The 16,433-nt window shown below is 40.8% G+C and overlaps 1 protein-coding gene across 2 annotated transcripts in view; it reads right to left on the bottom strand.

The window, feature by feature from the left end:
- EMCN (endomucin) overlaps positions 1-15,738 on the bottom strand; it is a 246,200-nt gene extending 230,462 nt beyond the window's left edge. Inside the window, exon 1 of one of the 2 annotated variants that reach the window (XM_029597067.1) lies at positions 15,603-15,738. In XM_029597067.1, coding sequence (XP_029452927.1) covers positions 15,603-15,678 — 76 coding nt within the window. In that variant the 5' untranslated portion in view covers positions 15,679-15,738. The remainder of the gene's footprint in view (positions 1-15,602) is intronic. The other variant, XM_029597065.1, reaches the window with a different exon arrangement.
- Between the last annotated feature and the right edge of the window lie 695 nt (positions 15,739-16,433).

The raw sequence follows: 16,433 nt of genomic DNA, 5'->3' as shown, positions 1-16,433 counted from the left end.
AAGACCGTGAACTCAGCTATAGGTTATGTGTGAATACTGTGGTATGTCGCTTCAGGAGTGCAAAGAAAGTGAGCAGAAATCCATCAAGTCAGGAGCACTGAGGCAGAGAAATATCCTATAGGATAGCACTGAATGCCAAGAAATAAAGAGGAAGCTAGCTCAGATTTAAAGGAAAAGAACCACATGGAACTGAGAACTGTTTAACTCATTGTAGGAGTGCAGAATCCTTAACATTTACCCTGTAGACAAAGTCAGACTAGTTAGTTATTAGTACCATGACTCCTGTCTGCACTCATTAGAAGGCATGATGATTTCACATGCTATCACAGAGAGGATCACCACCTCTACAGTGAGTTCAGTTCATCACATAATTTAAGAATTCTAAAACCAATTAAGACATTCCCTTTGGTACTGAAGGTTATACCCCTGTGTAAGCTATGAAATGGCACACATTGGGCTCGATATTCAAAGCTCATCCAGCTGAGTTACAAGGGATATTCAGTGGCACGGCTTTGCTACTGAATATCTGTGTATGTAATATATCGCTACTTAGCCGGATAAGTTATATCCAGCTAAGTTAAGCCTGCTCTATGGCTCATCTAACTTATCCGATTAACTTAACTGGATAAGAGCGAATGTCACTACTTATCCAATTAAGTTAACAGGGTAAATAGCGCTGCCCCTATCTGCCCACTGCCTGCTCATAATTTATCCAGCTATTCAGATAAGTGACTTATCCAGTTATCTACCAGCTGCTAACCGGATATTCAGCAGCTGCTACATAGCTGGATAAGTCCTATAATGTATACGGCTATCTAGCACTAAATGCAATTTGAATATCTGCCGCATTGTTATTGCTGCCAGATGATGAATGCTGTTTGCTGGAGGAAAAGCCCTCCACCCTCTGCAAATGGCTGGTTTCAAAAGGGCCTGGGAAATATTTGCCATGGAGAAGCTCACAACAATTAAGGCAGACAGACTGACAAAACTTGGGGCCCCTTTATAATCTATATTATGACTAAAGATCCTTGAGCTATAAGTCTCTCAGTCTAAAACAGTTCTGTGTTTGATTGCTGAATATATAAAATGTGTGTTTCTGTTTTCTATTTTATGGTACAATGCACTAGGACAGATCATTAACATATTTATTTTACTGGCAGGTATCCTGACATTTGTTTGGTTTGTGCATTACTGACCAGCCAGACACAGCCACCTTGATTTATTTTGTTTGCACAGTTCTTCTGGTTATTCTAACTCAAGTGCAGCCCTAAGTTTCCAAAGGAGCTTTATTTACTTCCTAGAGTTGTTTTTCAAAACTTTCCTCTTTATGTGATTTAGTCACGTCATTGTTCTTCTGCACAGAAATATTGAAGAACTACTGCTGAAGTGGAGTTTGTTGACGCAAATTAAGTTGAAATGGCTGTTATTTATTTTGCAGGTTTGATCCTCCTGCTTTGCCAATGGCTGTTACATCATCGTGTCCCCTGGTGGGGTCCAGGTGGCAGTGCGTTAACTCCCCCATATTGTTCAGGTTTTTCATCTCAGTCTAGAGGCCAAGAAAGGATAGTCTTCAGCCCATAGCTTGAATCCTGAACTTGGACTTTAGCTAAAATCCAAGAGCAGTGAGTGGTAGTCCACTCTGCTGAAGGAACGGTGCTCTTGCTTGTGTTATTAAAAAACAGCAACCTACAATTAACCCCAAATATTTTCTGTTTCCAGTTCCAACTTGGGGTTCTGATACAAATAAGTCAGGCTTTATTATAGTGTCAACAGAATCTTTTGCAACATTGAAAAAGTACAAACTACTGTCGGGCCGATACAGTACAATGTGCTCCGGCGGAGCACACTGTTAGCCTGCGTTTGGATGCACGTTTTTGGACGCAGTAAAAACTGCTTTTCTGTACACCCTCCGACTTAATATCATGGCGATATTAAGTCTGAGGTCTCAAAAGCAAAAAATATTTTAATGTTTTGTATACTGTATATTCGGTTTTGCCATCATAACGGTTTACATTAGGAGAACAGAGTTTTAACAAATACAATTTAAAGATAAAGTTGGGTAGCATTGGGGGGTAATAGAGGGTTAGATTATATAGGGAAAAGCTCTTAGATGTCTGTTGTAGAGTTTGTGGTTTTATTAGTCCGTCATAAGTTGATAGGATGGTGTCTCTGTTTTCTTTGGAGTTGTCTGGTTGGGAGTTTGTTGGTGTTGGTAGTTAAGATCTTTACTGGATCGCGCGCTCTCCCGCTCTTCTTTCTGTATCGGCCTGTGTATGTAGTAGTGTAGTTGCTTAGCTTTTATTCTTGGTAAATTGGTTGTATGCAGAGACATGATTTTGTTTTCTAATTTGAAACCTTTTGATGTTGATGGGGATGGTATGTGTGCAATCTGATCTTTAAGAATGTGAAAAGAATACCTGATTACCAGAAAAAATTGAATATTAATAGATTTCTAAATACAAAATGTACATATTTTACAAACCATAATCAACATTTATTATAACCTATTTCATATAACTTATCACAGGTAGTATAAATTATCAGGGTGAGAAAACAGCAATTTATAAGTGGGGCTAATGTCCTCATAAGAGGAGTCCAAGTGCCACCTCCAATTCCTATACTGTCTATAAGTCCCTCCATTCTCTAGGATTCCCTGTCGGGGGAGGGGGAGGGCATTATTTTCAAGGCCCTGAGCTTTGCTTTAATAGTTTATAATGGTCACAGTAATAATTATGCTGGACAACAGATGTGATTCCAACATACCTTTCCTGATAGTAAATTGTATAGTAAATTCCTGATTGTAAATAAAAACAAACAATAAAAGACAAATAAAGATAACAATTTACAAGTCTTTGTTCAATACAGTCCATTACATAATCCTTCTTCCCATAAATCTGATTCTTTTCTGATAACCGTAGCTATTCTTTTAGGTTCCATATCCCTTTCCAATTGCAGGGACAGTTTCAGAGCTCCCTCCCAGCATTGATGCAATGATATTCTTCAACTAAAATTTAGATGGCATAAATTAAAGTCCCCTTTGTCATACTTTAATTCAGATGACGACTCCTGATCCAACCTCCTCCAATATATCCTGATGATATGTGGTGGTTAACACCAGATAGGGGCCACAGTTCCTCTTTTCTCACATTTCTCTCCTCCTCCTTCCAGGAGTGCATGCAATTCCACTCATTAGGTTGACCTGTGAAGGGTCCTTGGATCTCTCAGAGTGAGGGACACCTGAAAAACTCCTTTCTTCATTACAGTGACTAAATTCCCTAGGACCTAGGGAATTTAGTTGATTGGAAAAATAAAGACCTAGGCTATAGTAAATAACCAAGAAGCAAAGGAAAGATGGAAAAACTTTCTTCAAAGTAAAGTCCAAAAGAAGTAAAATCAGTTTCTCAAAAAGAGAAGATAAGTTACCCTTACTTCCATCTGACCCAGAACTTATTCCTTAAAGCCTAAGGGTACTCCTTTCCAAATAAAAGGTAACAAAACAGGAGCAGCAAAACTTCATCTTGCCTTCTCAAATGTTAACTCAAAAAATCCATACTACAAAATGGTAGCCCTAAAGTCAGGACATTATCATTACAGCAACCCACATGGGGGAGCTATACACCAACTAAAGATACTTCTACTTATACAGGTAATATATTTTTTCTAGTAGAAACACAGTGATGTTCTATACATGTAGATTCAGATTTGTGGCAGCCGGCATGAATTTCTGGGAGAAGTATGAGCATGGCAAGAGAGTCCCTTGGTCATTGTGTTGAATGAGGACAGCCCCCACCTCAAGGGCAGAAGTATTTATCTCCAACACGAAGGGTTTTCATGGGCCAGGAAGTCTTAGGCAATGCTTTTCTGAGAATTCCTGTTTGAGACTTTGAAAGACCTGGGTGGCCTCCTCCACCCAGTGCTTAGTGTCCATATCCTTCATCGTAAGGGAAGTAAGTGGGGCTGGGAGTGAGGAATATCTGGGTATGAATCGTCTGTAGTAATTTTCAAAACCCAGGAAGCATTGCAATGCCTTGAGTACCATGGGTCGGGGCCTGTCCAGAATGGTCTTTACCTTTGTAGGATCAATATGAAACTTGTACTGGGAAATGATGTAGTCTAAAAATGGAAGCTCTTCCAGCTCAAACGTACATTTTTTTACTTTGCATATAGTTGGTGTTCCCAAAGCCTCTGTAGCACTTGCTTGACATGCTATGTTGAGTCAATTATCATTAGAAGATGAGAATGTCATCTAAGTATACTACAATGTGGAGTACAGAAGATCCCGAAATATCTCATTGACCATGTATTGGAAGATTGTAGGGGTTTTAGATAGCCCAAACAGCATGACAAAGTACTTATAATGACTATCCTTGTATTAAACACTATCTTCCCCTTGTCACTTTCTCATATGTATATGAAATTATACTCCCCCGGAGGTCATGCTTATTAAAGATCTGTGGTCCTTGAAGGCGGTCAGAGAGCTCTGTGATGAGGGGCAGGGGATTCCAGTTCTAGGTGAATGTGTTAAGGTCCCTGTAATCTATATAGAGCCTAAGGGTTCCAGCCTTTTCTCCAACAAAGAAGAAGCTGCACCTGCAGGAGACAAAGAAGGCTGGATAAAGCCCCTTTCCAAGTTTTCTTTGATGTACTACGACGTAGCAGCAGTCTCAGGTGCCAATACGGGTTAAACCCTACCTCAAGGTTGTGTCTTTTCTGGTAGGAGGTCTATACAGCAATCATAATATCTTTGCGGAAACAAGGTTTCTACCTTTGCTTGTTGAAGACATTAGCGTATACCATGTACTATGAAGGTAGGCCTGACCTGATGATAGCTAGAGTCATGGTAACTGGGGGCAGGACTTGAGAAAGACATCTCAGCTCATGTAAGTCCCCACTGTACAAGCTGCAGCACACTCCAGTTGAAGGGTTGGTGTTGCTGGAGCTGGGATAGTCCCACGATAATGGGGTTGATCGTCTTGGGTAGTACATAGAAGGTGAGGGTTTTTTTGTGGAGAAGCCCTGCCTGCAAACTGAGAAGCAAAGTCACCTCAGTGAGCGACCCAGGAGAGGCTCACCTTAAACAGAACGGATGGGAACAGCATTCTTCAAGGTGGTTGCAGGTAGGCCATGTTGGTGAGCCAGCAACTTCTCGATAAAGTTACCACCTGCCCCAGAGTCTAAGAAAGCCTCAGTGTTGATTGGAGATTTCTCAGTTCCAAGGTAGACAGGTATCAGCAAATGTGGAGAGAGAAGAATCCAGCCTAGGGTTGCCTCTCTGACCAAACCTAGGTGTGGGAGTTTTCCCGACTTCTCGGGGTAGTGACTGGCAAAGTGCCCCTGGCCAGCACAATAAAAGCAGAACCAGATTTGTCTCTGCCTCTGTTTTTCCTCTTTAGAAAGTCTTGATCGACCCAATTGCATGGGCTCCTCTGTCAGGGGTATCGACTCTGGGTTAGACATGGGTGCCAGGGGGCATTGGAACCAGGGTGTCAGATGGATAGGTCGCTGGGAGGCCTTGCACTCCTGGGCCCACTCTTGAAACCTTCGGTTCACTCGAATGGCCAGGGCCCATCTAAGATAGGAGGAATATCACAGCTGGCCAGATCATCCTTAATTCGACCAGATAGCCCTTGCCAAAAGATGGCTGTCTGGATATCTTTGCCCCATCGGAGCTCAGAAGCCAAAAGGTATGAAATTGTATTGCATATTCTTCAACAGCGCATGCACCTTGGCGGATTCATAGAAGTTAAGATAGCCAGCTTTATTCAATAGTGCAGCTGCACCACTGAATATCCCTCCAAAAGGTTAGCAGGATAAATTTAGCTTGACTAATGTTGCAATACAGCCAGTGATTGAATATTACCCACTTAAAGTAGTACTTCAAAATATACAGCATAGTCAATTTAAAAAACTGTAAATATCCAAGGGCAATCTATAGGCAGTTCCACAGAGCACAAAGAAGATTACTTGGAGTGCCTGGAAATGCCCACAGCTTATTCATAAAGATCTGCAGCAGCTTCATAGCAATATGCAGTGTCTCCCCAGTGACAGAATAAAATATGCTATAGGATGGCAAGAAGGGATAATGTATTCTGCTTGGAAAAATACAATTACCGGATAGGTGACAACTACAAAAATTTGACTTGTCATGCAAGTCTAATTTTATTTTCTAGTAAAACATGTTCATTCAAACATTTTCACCATGAACCCTACAGTATTTCCCCTTGCATGTCATAAATCATGAAGGTTTAAAATACAGTAGTTGGTGATGATGCAGGGAATCTATCCCTCATCTCAAAGTGCAGGTAAAACCTTTCTTCTGGCCCTCTTAATATATGCTTGCATTTGTTGTGGTTCATTGCACTTTGCATTTACAGAAACTATGGCCCACCATGCCACAACTTCCCTGTGTGCTTATTTAACTCTCTCTTTTGCACAGGTTGGGAAAGGAGGCGGAGGAAATGACATTTTCTTATTTTTTTCCGCCATCATAATCTACAGGTAGCATACATTTGAACCTTGGAAGCAGGAACACCATTGGCAAGGTTTTAAGAGGGTGTTGCAGGCATTATTGAGCACAGGCTTCAAAACTGTGCTAATCCAACCATCTCTCTGGGTGCTATCAAGTGTCTAATAAATGCTGAACACCTTTCCGTATAACAGCAACTGTGAGGAGCTGGGGGTTTAAGCCCATCATTTCCTCTGCTTTCCCCACTCCTCATGTTCTCACTGAGAGGTTGCACTTCCTTGAAAGAGAGATTTTGTCCTGAATTGTGTTAAGTACTGCATTATTTGTAAGAGATTTTACATTTAGCGCTGCAGAAACAGGAAATCCAGTGCCTCAACTAACCTCCCTCTCCTATCCCAGACATGTTACAATAAGCATACAGTGACCAAATTAATGCTGTCTTCTTATCGTCAATGCATGCCCCAGAGACATTTCTAATTTTCCCCCAGTCAGTGTTTTGCATTCCTTTCTGTCAAACTCTTTTGTTTCTCTGCTAAGCTCGGTTAAGCTCTATGTTTGAAGCAAGTCTCTCATCACATCCTTGGTCTGTCACAGCTGCCTACTTTTGCTTCACTGTCTTTCCATCTTAAGAATGCACAGACACCGGGAGAATGTGTCTTTGCTCCTATTAACAGTATATACAAACTGTATAATTCTCAAATAAGCCTGAACATCTCCAGCCTTGATTCTAACTCAATGAAGTCTTCTGCTAAATTTTAAGAATGAGCTTCTCCAGTTCAGATTTTGGACAGTTAGGTATCTGTTTTCTAAGTTTACAGTTCAAGATGATGCGAGACAGTGCAGATTCCCATTCTTATCACAGATCCAATCATCTAGGCAGGGCTGTCATTCTTCTCACTTAACAACTCAATTCCATATATTTCGAATTTCAAATCACAAAAAATAATTTAGCAAAGTGTCTAGTGCAAACTTTTTCCCCTATGTAATATTCAGCTAGTCTACTATCTATTCAGAGACTATTGATCATGCCTTGGGCAATGCATCTTTTCCCAGAAATATTGGACTCCATTCTCACAATTAGCAGACAGGTTTTCAGTCAGATAAAGGTAACGATATGGACAGATTACTTTAAAGCAAACAGCGCACAGTTCCTGAATTAGACAAGTTTCCCTAGTACTATTGTATTTATACACTCATTTTAGGGAAAGTTCTGGGGAGTTGTATCTTTTTGGTTCTATTCCTGAATAGCAGAGTTGGAACCAATAAGGTTACTATTCCCCAGAAACCAACAAACTCAATGTCACCAGGTTTATGGTAGCCAGATACCATCCAGCAAGACTACAGGGACCTAAGTGGCTAGATGTGCAGGCATCAGCCTGACTAGCTTTAATTGCTAGTTAGATTATTACAAAGTTTATTGGTGAGACATGAAGGGGAGGGCTGGGTGTTGGATTATATATGGGATCTTGTATACTCCTCTATCCAGGATGGTAGAGAACCAGAGAGAAAGCCAACAAATCTTACGTGGATAAGGCGTGATATCCTACAAGCAGTCAAGCTTCTATGGATGACAACTGAGTTATATCATTAGCAGTGTAGATAAGAAAAACTGATTTAAAAAAAAAAAATGTAATTATTGATGGTGCTCGCCACAGTTTTGTTACATGTCAGAATAGGGAACTACATGCATTGAAGGCAATTACAATGGCTCATCATGCTGTTTCTTGTTCAGTGTTCCAAAAAAAAAAAAAATGGTGCTAACTGCCACCACTTACAGGGACAACGTGTAATTTAGCTATAACTCTCTACACACTCTCTTCCCAAATCCAGTCCATGAGGGCCACAACCCAGTCAAGTTTTTAGAATTTACATAGTAAATATGCATGAAGTGTATTTGCATAAAAGGGAGGCAGTGCATGCAAATAAATCTCAAATTCATTTTGGAAATCCTGCAAACCAGACTGGTTTTTGGCACTCAAGGATCAGATTTGGGGACTCCTGCTCTATACTATTTTACTTGTAGATCCTGGTACCAAAAGCATACATAAGACATGCTGTTTCCAAGATTTTCCTCTCATGGATGACCTGTTACTTTGAAAAGAATCGAGAGAGAGAGAGAGAGAGAGAGAGTAGAGATACCGCGGGCCCAGAAAATGCAGCCCTATACCTGCAGCAGTGAAGAGGCATACCTAGGCTGAGGAAAAGAACAGATCCTAACCAAACTTCTTGCCAACTGGATATATTGCACTGGACTGGATAATTTTCTGATGCCTCAGGGGGAGGGTGGGAGGAGTAAAGGGGAAAATATAGATAAGCAATTTATGTACACCGTAAGGGGAATGTTGTCATCTGACATTATTTGTTAATGGTATGGTTTATTATGCATTGGATTAAGTGTTATTGCCAATAAAAATTTAATTTAAAAAAAATGCAGTTGGGGGGGTAGAGGGGATGGTGGAGACAGTAAGAGTGGAAAATATGAGGAGAGGAAAGAAAAGGTCAAGGATTAGAGTATAAAAAAAGAGAAAGGTGACAACAGGATTGTAGAGGGAAGAGAGGTAAGAAAAGATAAGGTTAGGTAACTAGAAGATTATATAGGAAGCAAGAGAAGCGCATTACAGAAGGAAACATAGGGGCTGAAGGCACAGATAGAAATGGAAAGAGAAAGAAGAAATAAGGGAAAACAAAGGGATTAGTGAAGGAATGATTATAAAGGAAGTGAGGGAACATGAATGTTATGGAGAGGAAAGAACAGAATGAAGGAAGTTATTGAGGGAGGATGATAAGAAAGATGAGGTGGAGGGAAAGGAGTTGGGGAGACAACGAAAGAGAAAAAGTGTAAGCGATGTGGATCCTTGCTGATGTGGCGAAGTTGACGCAGCCTATGGGGGCGAACCCCATAGGCCCTCAATCGACAGCTGGTGGAGGTTCTCTGGGGGGAGACTGGTCTAGGGCTTCACCTTTAACAGCCCCTTTCCCCGCAGTTTAAGCCCTTGGGTTCCAGGATCTGGCAGGACTTGGGCGAGAGTCCCTCAGGGAACAGAGTAGATGGTGGACCAGGGTCAGTGGCAGGTTGACAATCCAGAGTAGTCAGTGTCCAGGCAAGGGGTCAAATCCAGTGGTCAGTCCGAAGAGAAGACAAGGATGAGGCAGGAGGGACTGACACAGGGGCTCAGGTAGGGGAGACAAGGCAGAGCTGGATATGGCAAGGCAAGGCTTGTCGAGGCAGGGCAGGCTGGAGAAAATTAGCAACACGCATTACACCCAATAGGACTTGTTGCTGAAGCGTGGGGGAAGCGTTCTGGGAGCCTGTGATGTAATCAGAGGGCACCACGGGGGCTTTTCCCACCACGACCAGAGCCACGCGTACACACATAGGGATTCGCCGTGCTGAAGCAGGAGGATGGCGGCATTTGCTCGCCACTGGCGTCTCTGCTGCGAGAGTACCCAACTGGCATGTTGTAGAGAGAAAAATAAGGTTGTAGGAGGAGGAGAAAGAGATAGAAGGAGGAAGGTTGAATTTGTAAAGGGAAAGTTGAAAAACAGAAGCAGTAAATGAAGAAGAAATGGATGAAAGAAAAGAAATAGATGCCTGTAGTCTTAAAACAATCCTTTATTGCAGTGGAGACACAAGGGTAGCCCGACTCTGGCCGAGTTTCGCTGTTTCAAAACGGCTGCCTCAGGGGCTTACAATAATCTTCTTGAATTCATTAGTTATATATCGACTAAGAATATAGTGTGATCATATAAAGAGCTGTATGATCTCTTATGTTGCGTCTTGAAGCATTCGCGATAGCAGAACTCCCCTAGCAAAGGCCTTTGCTAGGGGAGTTCTGCTATCGCGAATGCTTCAAGACGCAACATAAGAGATCATACAGCTCTTTATATGATCACACTATATTCTTAGTAATGAATTCAAGAAGATTATTGTAAGCCCCTGAGGCAGCCGTTTTGAAACAGCGAAACTCGGCCAGAGTCGGGCTACCCTTGTGTCTCCACTGCAATAAAGGATTGTTTTAAGACTACAGGCATCTATTTCTTTTCTTTCATCCTGACGGCTATTATAGATCGCCTTCCTTCGTGCTTTTTGGGTCCTTCCCTTTCAAGAATGAAGAAGAAATGACAGGAAACAGTAAACAAGGACAAATAAAGAGACATTAGACTCGAGAAAAAAAAATGAATGAAAAAAAAAAAAACAACCCCAAAGAAATAAAGAGGAAATTAGAATAAATGTTCAACATTTCCTTATGTTAAATTTGCTACATGGGGGTAACCTGCACGCAGTGGCAGTTACTATCCTTAAACAGCCTTAACGCTTTTGAGGTAACTGCAACATCCCTCTCCACGTCGATGGCGGAGGAAAAAAGGGGGAATTGTATTCAGGTGACAGCCAACACCGAGCCCCAACTTTTATAGTCCAGGGTATGGATAGAGACATACAATAGGGAAAAAGCACAGGACTGCTTCTATGGCCAACTCCAAAGCAAATCGTGTTGAAGCAGCATTGTCTGAATTATGAAGAAGGCTGCTCACCCTGTAAAAATGTTGCTAGCAGTAATTTTGTTATGGGTTTGACAATTGCTTGGTTTTGATTGCAAATATTCCTACCCTTAACATAAGCTTTGGGGGTAACCTGCACGGAGCAGAAGTTACTACACTTAAAAGAAACATGGAGGTAACCTGCACAGAGTGGGATTTGCTACTATAAAAAAAACAACATTGTTGGGCAGACTGGATGGACTATTTGGTCTTTTTCTGGCATCATTACTATACCAGTAAATCAAAATTACATAGAAGCAAAGAAAAACCTTATCTAAAATATTCCCAGGATATAATACACTTTTTTCCAAGGAGTATTTCTCAGTCAGAAAATTGTCCGTTCTGCAAAATTCTGGAGGTATGTGAAACATTAGTCCCAGAAATATTTCTCGGGGAGACAGCCAAATATCCATCAAGTTAGCTGGAATATTATCTTTTCTTGCAGCCTGAGAAAAAAAAATGGCATGGACTGAATCCATAGGTTCAGTCAGTCATCATGCATGGCTCAGGAATGTTTACAGAACAAAAGCCAAAGGGGAACTCGATGCCTGCATATGGCTACACTTAATTCGGTTTGCTTTAGGACTCAACTTTAGCTACTGGGTATTTTGCTAAAAAACAATTTTTTAAAAAAGGGATGCGGAATAGCAATATAGAATTTTTAGAATTTCCTAAATTCTGCAATTTACAAAGACCTGCTTTGGTTCACATGAGTGGAAATGCCTAAATATTTACTTTGTTGCAAAAAAGAGTTTCACCGTTGGCATATGTGTGATAAGCTAAGATTATGTAGAGAACACAGGGGAAAGGAAAGATGGCATTTTAAGATGGAAAAAGGCAGCGAGGGAGCAGCACCTGTGCATCCAGTGATTATCTGGTGCTGTTTTCAGTTCCTTCTGGCATTTTCCTTGGGACATTTTCTCATGTGGATTTCTGCCTTTAGCTTTTGGAAGTGCTGTTACCAACGTGCATGGTTTCAGTCTAACATCTCTGATTTGGTACAGCTCTTAAAACAAAGTTAAATATTCCAGTTTACAACCACATCGCCAGTAGCAGTTTTTTTCCTAGAATTGACTGAGGTTTGCAGCTAGGGATAGTAACATCTCACAGCAACTGGAGAAAAGCCGTGTTCTTGTATATAAGACAGAGCCATTCTTAGGAGTCAGAGAGTTTCATGCATATTCCTGCTGTGTTAGACACAAAATTATGACATTTCTCTTAGTAGACCTTTCCTGCAATTGAATTAGCAAATCATGAATGAACTTTTCAAAGTTCAGTAGGATATAAGGTCCCGGGACAGCATTGTTTAAGATATATGTAATACACAGAATAAGGAATAATCTTTTGTAATTAAAAATACACTGATAAATTCACAGAAAATTTAGCTTAAAAAAAAAAAAAAAAAAAAAAAAAAAAGGATGTCTATTCCTGTTTATGAAATATATCTTAGAAATAGGAATATTTATTGCTTTGCACTAGTTCATACTGGGCCAATTTTCAAAGCCATTAAGCAGTAAATAGTGACTTACGTGTGTAAACTGGATGTCTGGCATACTGCCCTCCCCTCAGTAGTGCAAAAGATATCTGCACTGTCCCTTAACGTGCACGTTTAGCTATATTTAGGAGAAGCAGTCCTGGGAGCGTGTTTTGGTCAGGATCAGAAGGTAACGCCCAGAAATTGTGTTTTCGAGTCTGTGCAAGTTATTTCCCCAGAGAAAACTCTACCCGTGCAAAGAGCAGGGGGTTAAAATGTCTGCGAATAATTTTTGTGCCTGGGGAAGATTTGAAAGTGAGAGCACATGCACACCCTTTTCCTTTAATAAATGGTGCAAAGTCCCCAAGTAAAAAGGACCCCCCTCAGACTTTGTCCAAATGTGGGACTGTCTGAAAATTGCCTACATTCTCTTTTAGCTAGCTATAAAAAAAAAAAAAAAAAAGTTTTTCTTGCTTAATATAAGCAGTTTCCACAACCGATAATCTCTCACACGCCTCGACGGCCTAGTTCATAAACCTTTAGCAGCAGAGGGAAGGCTGTCCATTACGTAACACCAAATCAGTACTGACAGCTAATGGGCACTCGGTCACATAGCACAGCATCCACTCTCATAATCACATGGCATGTATTAAATGAATACCATTATGTACTCTTGTACCCATGACCTGCCAATCTAGAAACATCACTTTAGTTTTGTTTCTAATTTCACTGGTCTACAGACAAAATGCTTCTGAAATTAATGCAAACTTTACAAAATCTGAGTCACTTACAGTGAAAGTGGTGCTTGCAATTGTTGCTTGGCTTTCGTTTTCAGGATATGCTACTGGGTCAGTATGCACTACCTTTGACTTTGCAGAGGATTAAGTGGGTTAAGAAGGGAAAGGATCTCAAATGAAATCTAAAATGACAAATCTAGATCTGTGACTGAATCCTATGAATAAATCTATGACTGGGTTTCAACAGCAAGGAAAAGACGGCATGGAAAGCCTTCCAGTTAATGGTAAATTTTCTTGGAAACGAAGCAGACAACTACAAGAATTGGTGGAAAATCTCCTCAGGGCATACAAAAGCCTTGGTTGCAACATATCACTAAAGATACATTTTTAGCACTCTCATCTAGATTTTGTTTTCCATCAAACTGCAGGAGCAGTGAGTGATAAGTATAGTTAGCTAGTTCACCAGGACATGTCATCATTGGAAAACTGGTATCAGAGTAAATGGAGAACAACAATACTTGCAACCTATTGCTGGACAGTGACAAGAGATGTTCCATTTAAAAAATACAAGAGACAAGCCAAGAAGAGCCGAATAGCCACAGAATAAAGGACTAAACTAATCTAGATATGTATATATAACTTGTTTTTGGTCTTTTGTTTCATAGCAAATTTTATTTCTATAATCCTTTTGCAGATTTAATTTTCTTTTGTAAATTATTTTTTTTTATTGAAACAAATATTAGCATGATAACATTACAGCATAACCATGCTTACATGTTGATTTAAATTTTTAAAGTGTTACATAAACAGGACAGGTGAAATATCATGCAACCATAAACACATGAAAAGACCTACGTTATAATTAAAACTCTACTATCTACGCACTTTCTACACAATAGTCATAGATGTAAAATGTAAAAATGTAAACAAGCCCATCGGCTGGTTTGTAATATTTGAATTCAGTACATCAACATCAATAAAAATGGCACATTTTATCACTGAAGCAGACCTCATCTAAAAATTTGAATACCAGTGCTCTAAAGATGCTCTGTAGCAGTGCCTCATGCCCTGCAACTTGGGGGGGTCATATGTGGCCCGAAAATCCTCAGCCTTTTAAAATGATCATATAATATGTAAAATTTGAGGGCACAAAGAAAACCTGTAAATGCGGCTCTTTAGGACTCCACTGCTGGCTAAGGCAGCTCGGTAAGTGACGGGCGGAAAAGTCCTGCTATGCATGCTGTGGAGCTTGTTACCTGCTGCTACCGTATTTTCCCAGATTCCTTAAAACCTGCTGTCTTAATAACTAGTTCTGAGATTCAGCCTTTGACCCGAGAGATCATTTCAGGTATCACACTTTTATATACCGATTGTTACAATACTGCCATGTGGCTAATTTTATTGCATCATGCAAAGTTGCACCAGTTTTCCCACGTGGGCTTATCCGCACAAGTCTGCTTTGAATAGTAATCCCACCAATATCTACCCGCACGAGTTACACCACAAAATCATCCGCACACATTTTTTGTAAAACGTTTACATGCATACATGTATCAGTCTAAACCCCTCCCCAACTTCACCTCCACCTTCATTTAGTCCAGGTAAACTTATGCACCAACATGACGTTCATTTTGCTGCATATTGGACGGGCAATTTTAATAAAGCATGGGAATCCCTTACAAAATTATCCTCCCTAAGCCACCAGTGCAAACTGTGAAAGGGATAGAAATTTGAACCTTAACATTTTTCAACATGAGAGCAACTCCCCATCTCCATTCCTCCTTTTGCAATTTTAATATTTTCTGTGAAGATTTATAGAAATGTTCACTTACTCAAATCACCATATTGAACAGACACCTAGAGTAATCAAGAGCTTTTTGTTGATTATGTCAAGCAGCTTTGCAATCCATGCAGAAAGTTTCTGCCTATGGAGATGCAAAGAAAATAATTTCTAAACGCACCTGACACATAACCAATATTTTTGTGCGCTTGTCAAACTGTACCAGAGAGGCGGCAGCAGCTAAGCAAAATGGGTTACGCCTACACTGAAGTTTCTTTTTTTTAAGATTAGTCGTACTGAATCCCAGGGGGATTTGTGTTTTTTAAAACTGCAATAAAACAAAGCCTTCCATTCAGGTCCCACGTTCTCAAACTGCTTCCTTTCAGATATTTCTTGGGCGAAGAAGGGGCGAGAAAGAACTCGCTCCCCCCTCCGAGCAATCCTCTCCCCTCCAAACCGCCAGCGCGCTATGCACATACACATTTCACACAATAAACGGCCGAGGGGAGGGGGGCGAGCCACGGTGCAAAAGCGGGGAAACCGAGCGGCAGCTCGGGCACCGAAAGCACAGGAAAGTCAGAAGGAAGGAGAGCCAGGGCAACGCACCGGTAGTCGAGAGGACGTTTGCCAGAGCTAGGAAGAGAACGGCAGCTCCAAACGGCTTCATGGTTCCCAGTGGCATCGCCTCTCCCCGAGCTGAGCGGTGTCAGTCACTGTGGCTCGTTTCCCGGGGAGGTAGGGCCTAATTAGCAAATGGAAAAGGTGTGCACCGCCTCGGCCCTTTTTTTTTTTTTTGCTTATTTTGGGACTTTGATAAAGAACTGGAGGAAATACACAGGCTCCCTCTGGGAGTTCAGCACATAGGAGATTTATTGTTCAAATCCTTCACAGGAACTTCTTTTCCTTGGCAGGCAGATGTGTTTTTGTTAATGAATATATGGGGGGGGGGGGGGTTTGTTTTTTTTTCCTTCAGTCTAGAAGCTCAGGAAAAGTTTTAAACCGAAGTAGCTCTTCCTTTTCCATATCATACTCTACATCAGGAGGTTTTTTTTTAAATGTATATTTTAGGATGTTGCTAATGAGGCACATTTAATGCGCCGTGAATGGAAAATATGAATTTTAGATCAACAAGGTATGGCCTGTGGCAGTCATCCAGTTTCATACAAGAGATCAAGGCACTTTGCAAGCCATTTAAAGTGCAGCCACCCCTGGGTGGAAACAAGTTACTGTGTATGTTACTCCTGGGGGAATTCTGCGCAAAAAACATTTAAAATTCTGCACAGAAAAATTTAAAATTCTGTGCACAAAAACAAGATTCTGCATACTTCATATTGGTCAAAATAACACAATATACATGACAGTCTTTAATTAATTTAAAATGTAATACAGAAAAAAGTTGTTACTTAAAGATGCAGAATTTTAAATATTTTGAGCAGA

This window comes from Rhinatrema bivittatum, chromosome 1, assembly GCF_901001135.1.
Source record: "Rhinatrema bivittatum chromosome 1, aRhiBiv1.1, whole genome shotgun sequence".
Taxonomy (NCBI): domain Eukaryota; kingdom Metazoa; phylum Chordata; class Amphibia; order Gymnophiona; family Rhinatrematidae; genus Rhinatrema; species Rhinatrema bivittatum.
Note: the sequence above shows the minus strand (reverse complement) of the source record. Positions and strands in the feature narration are given on the sequence as shown.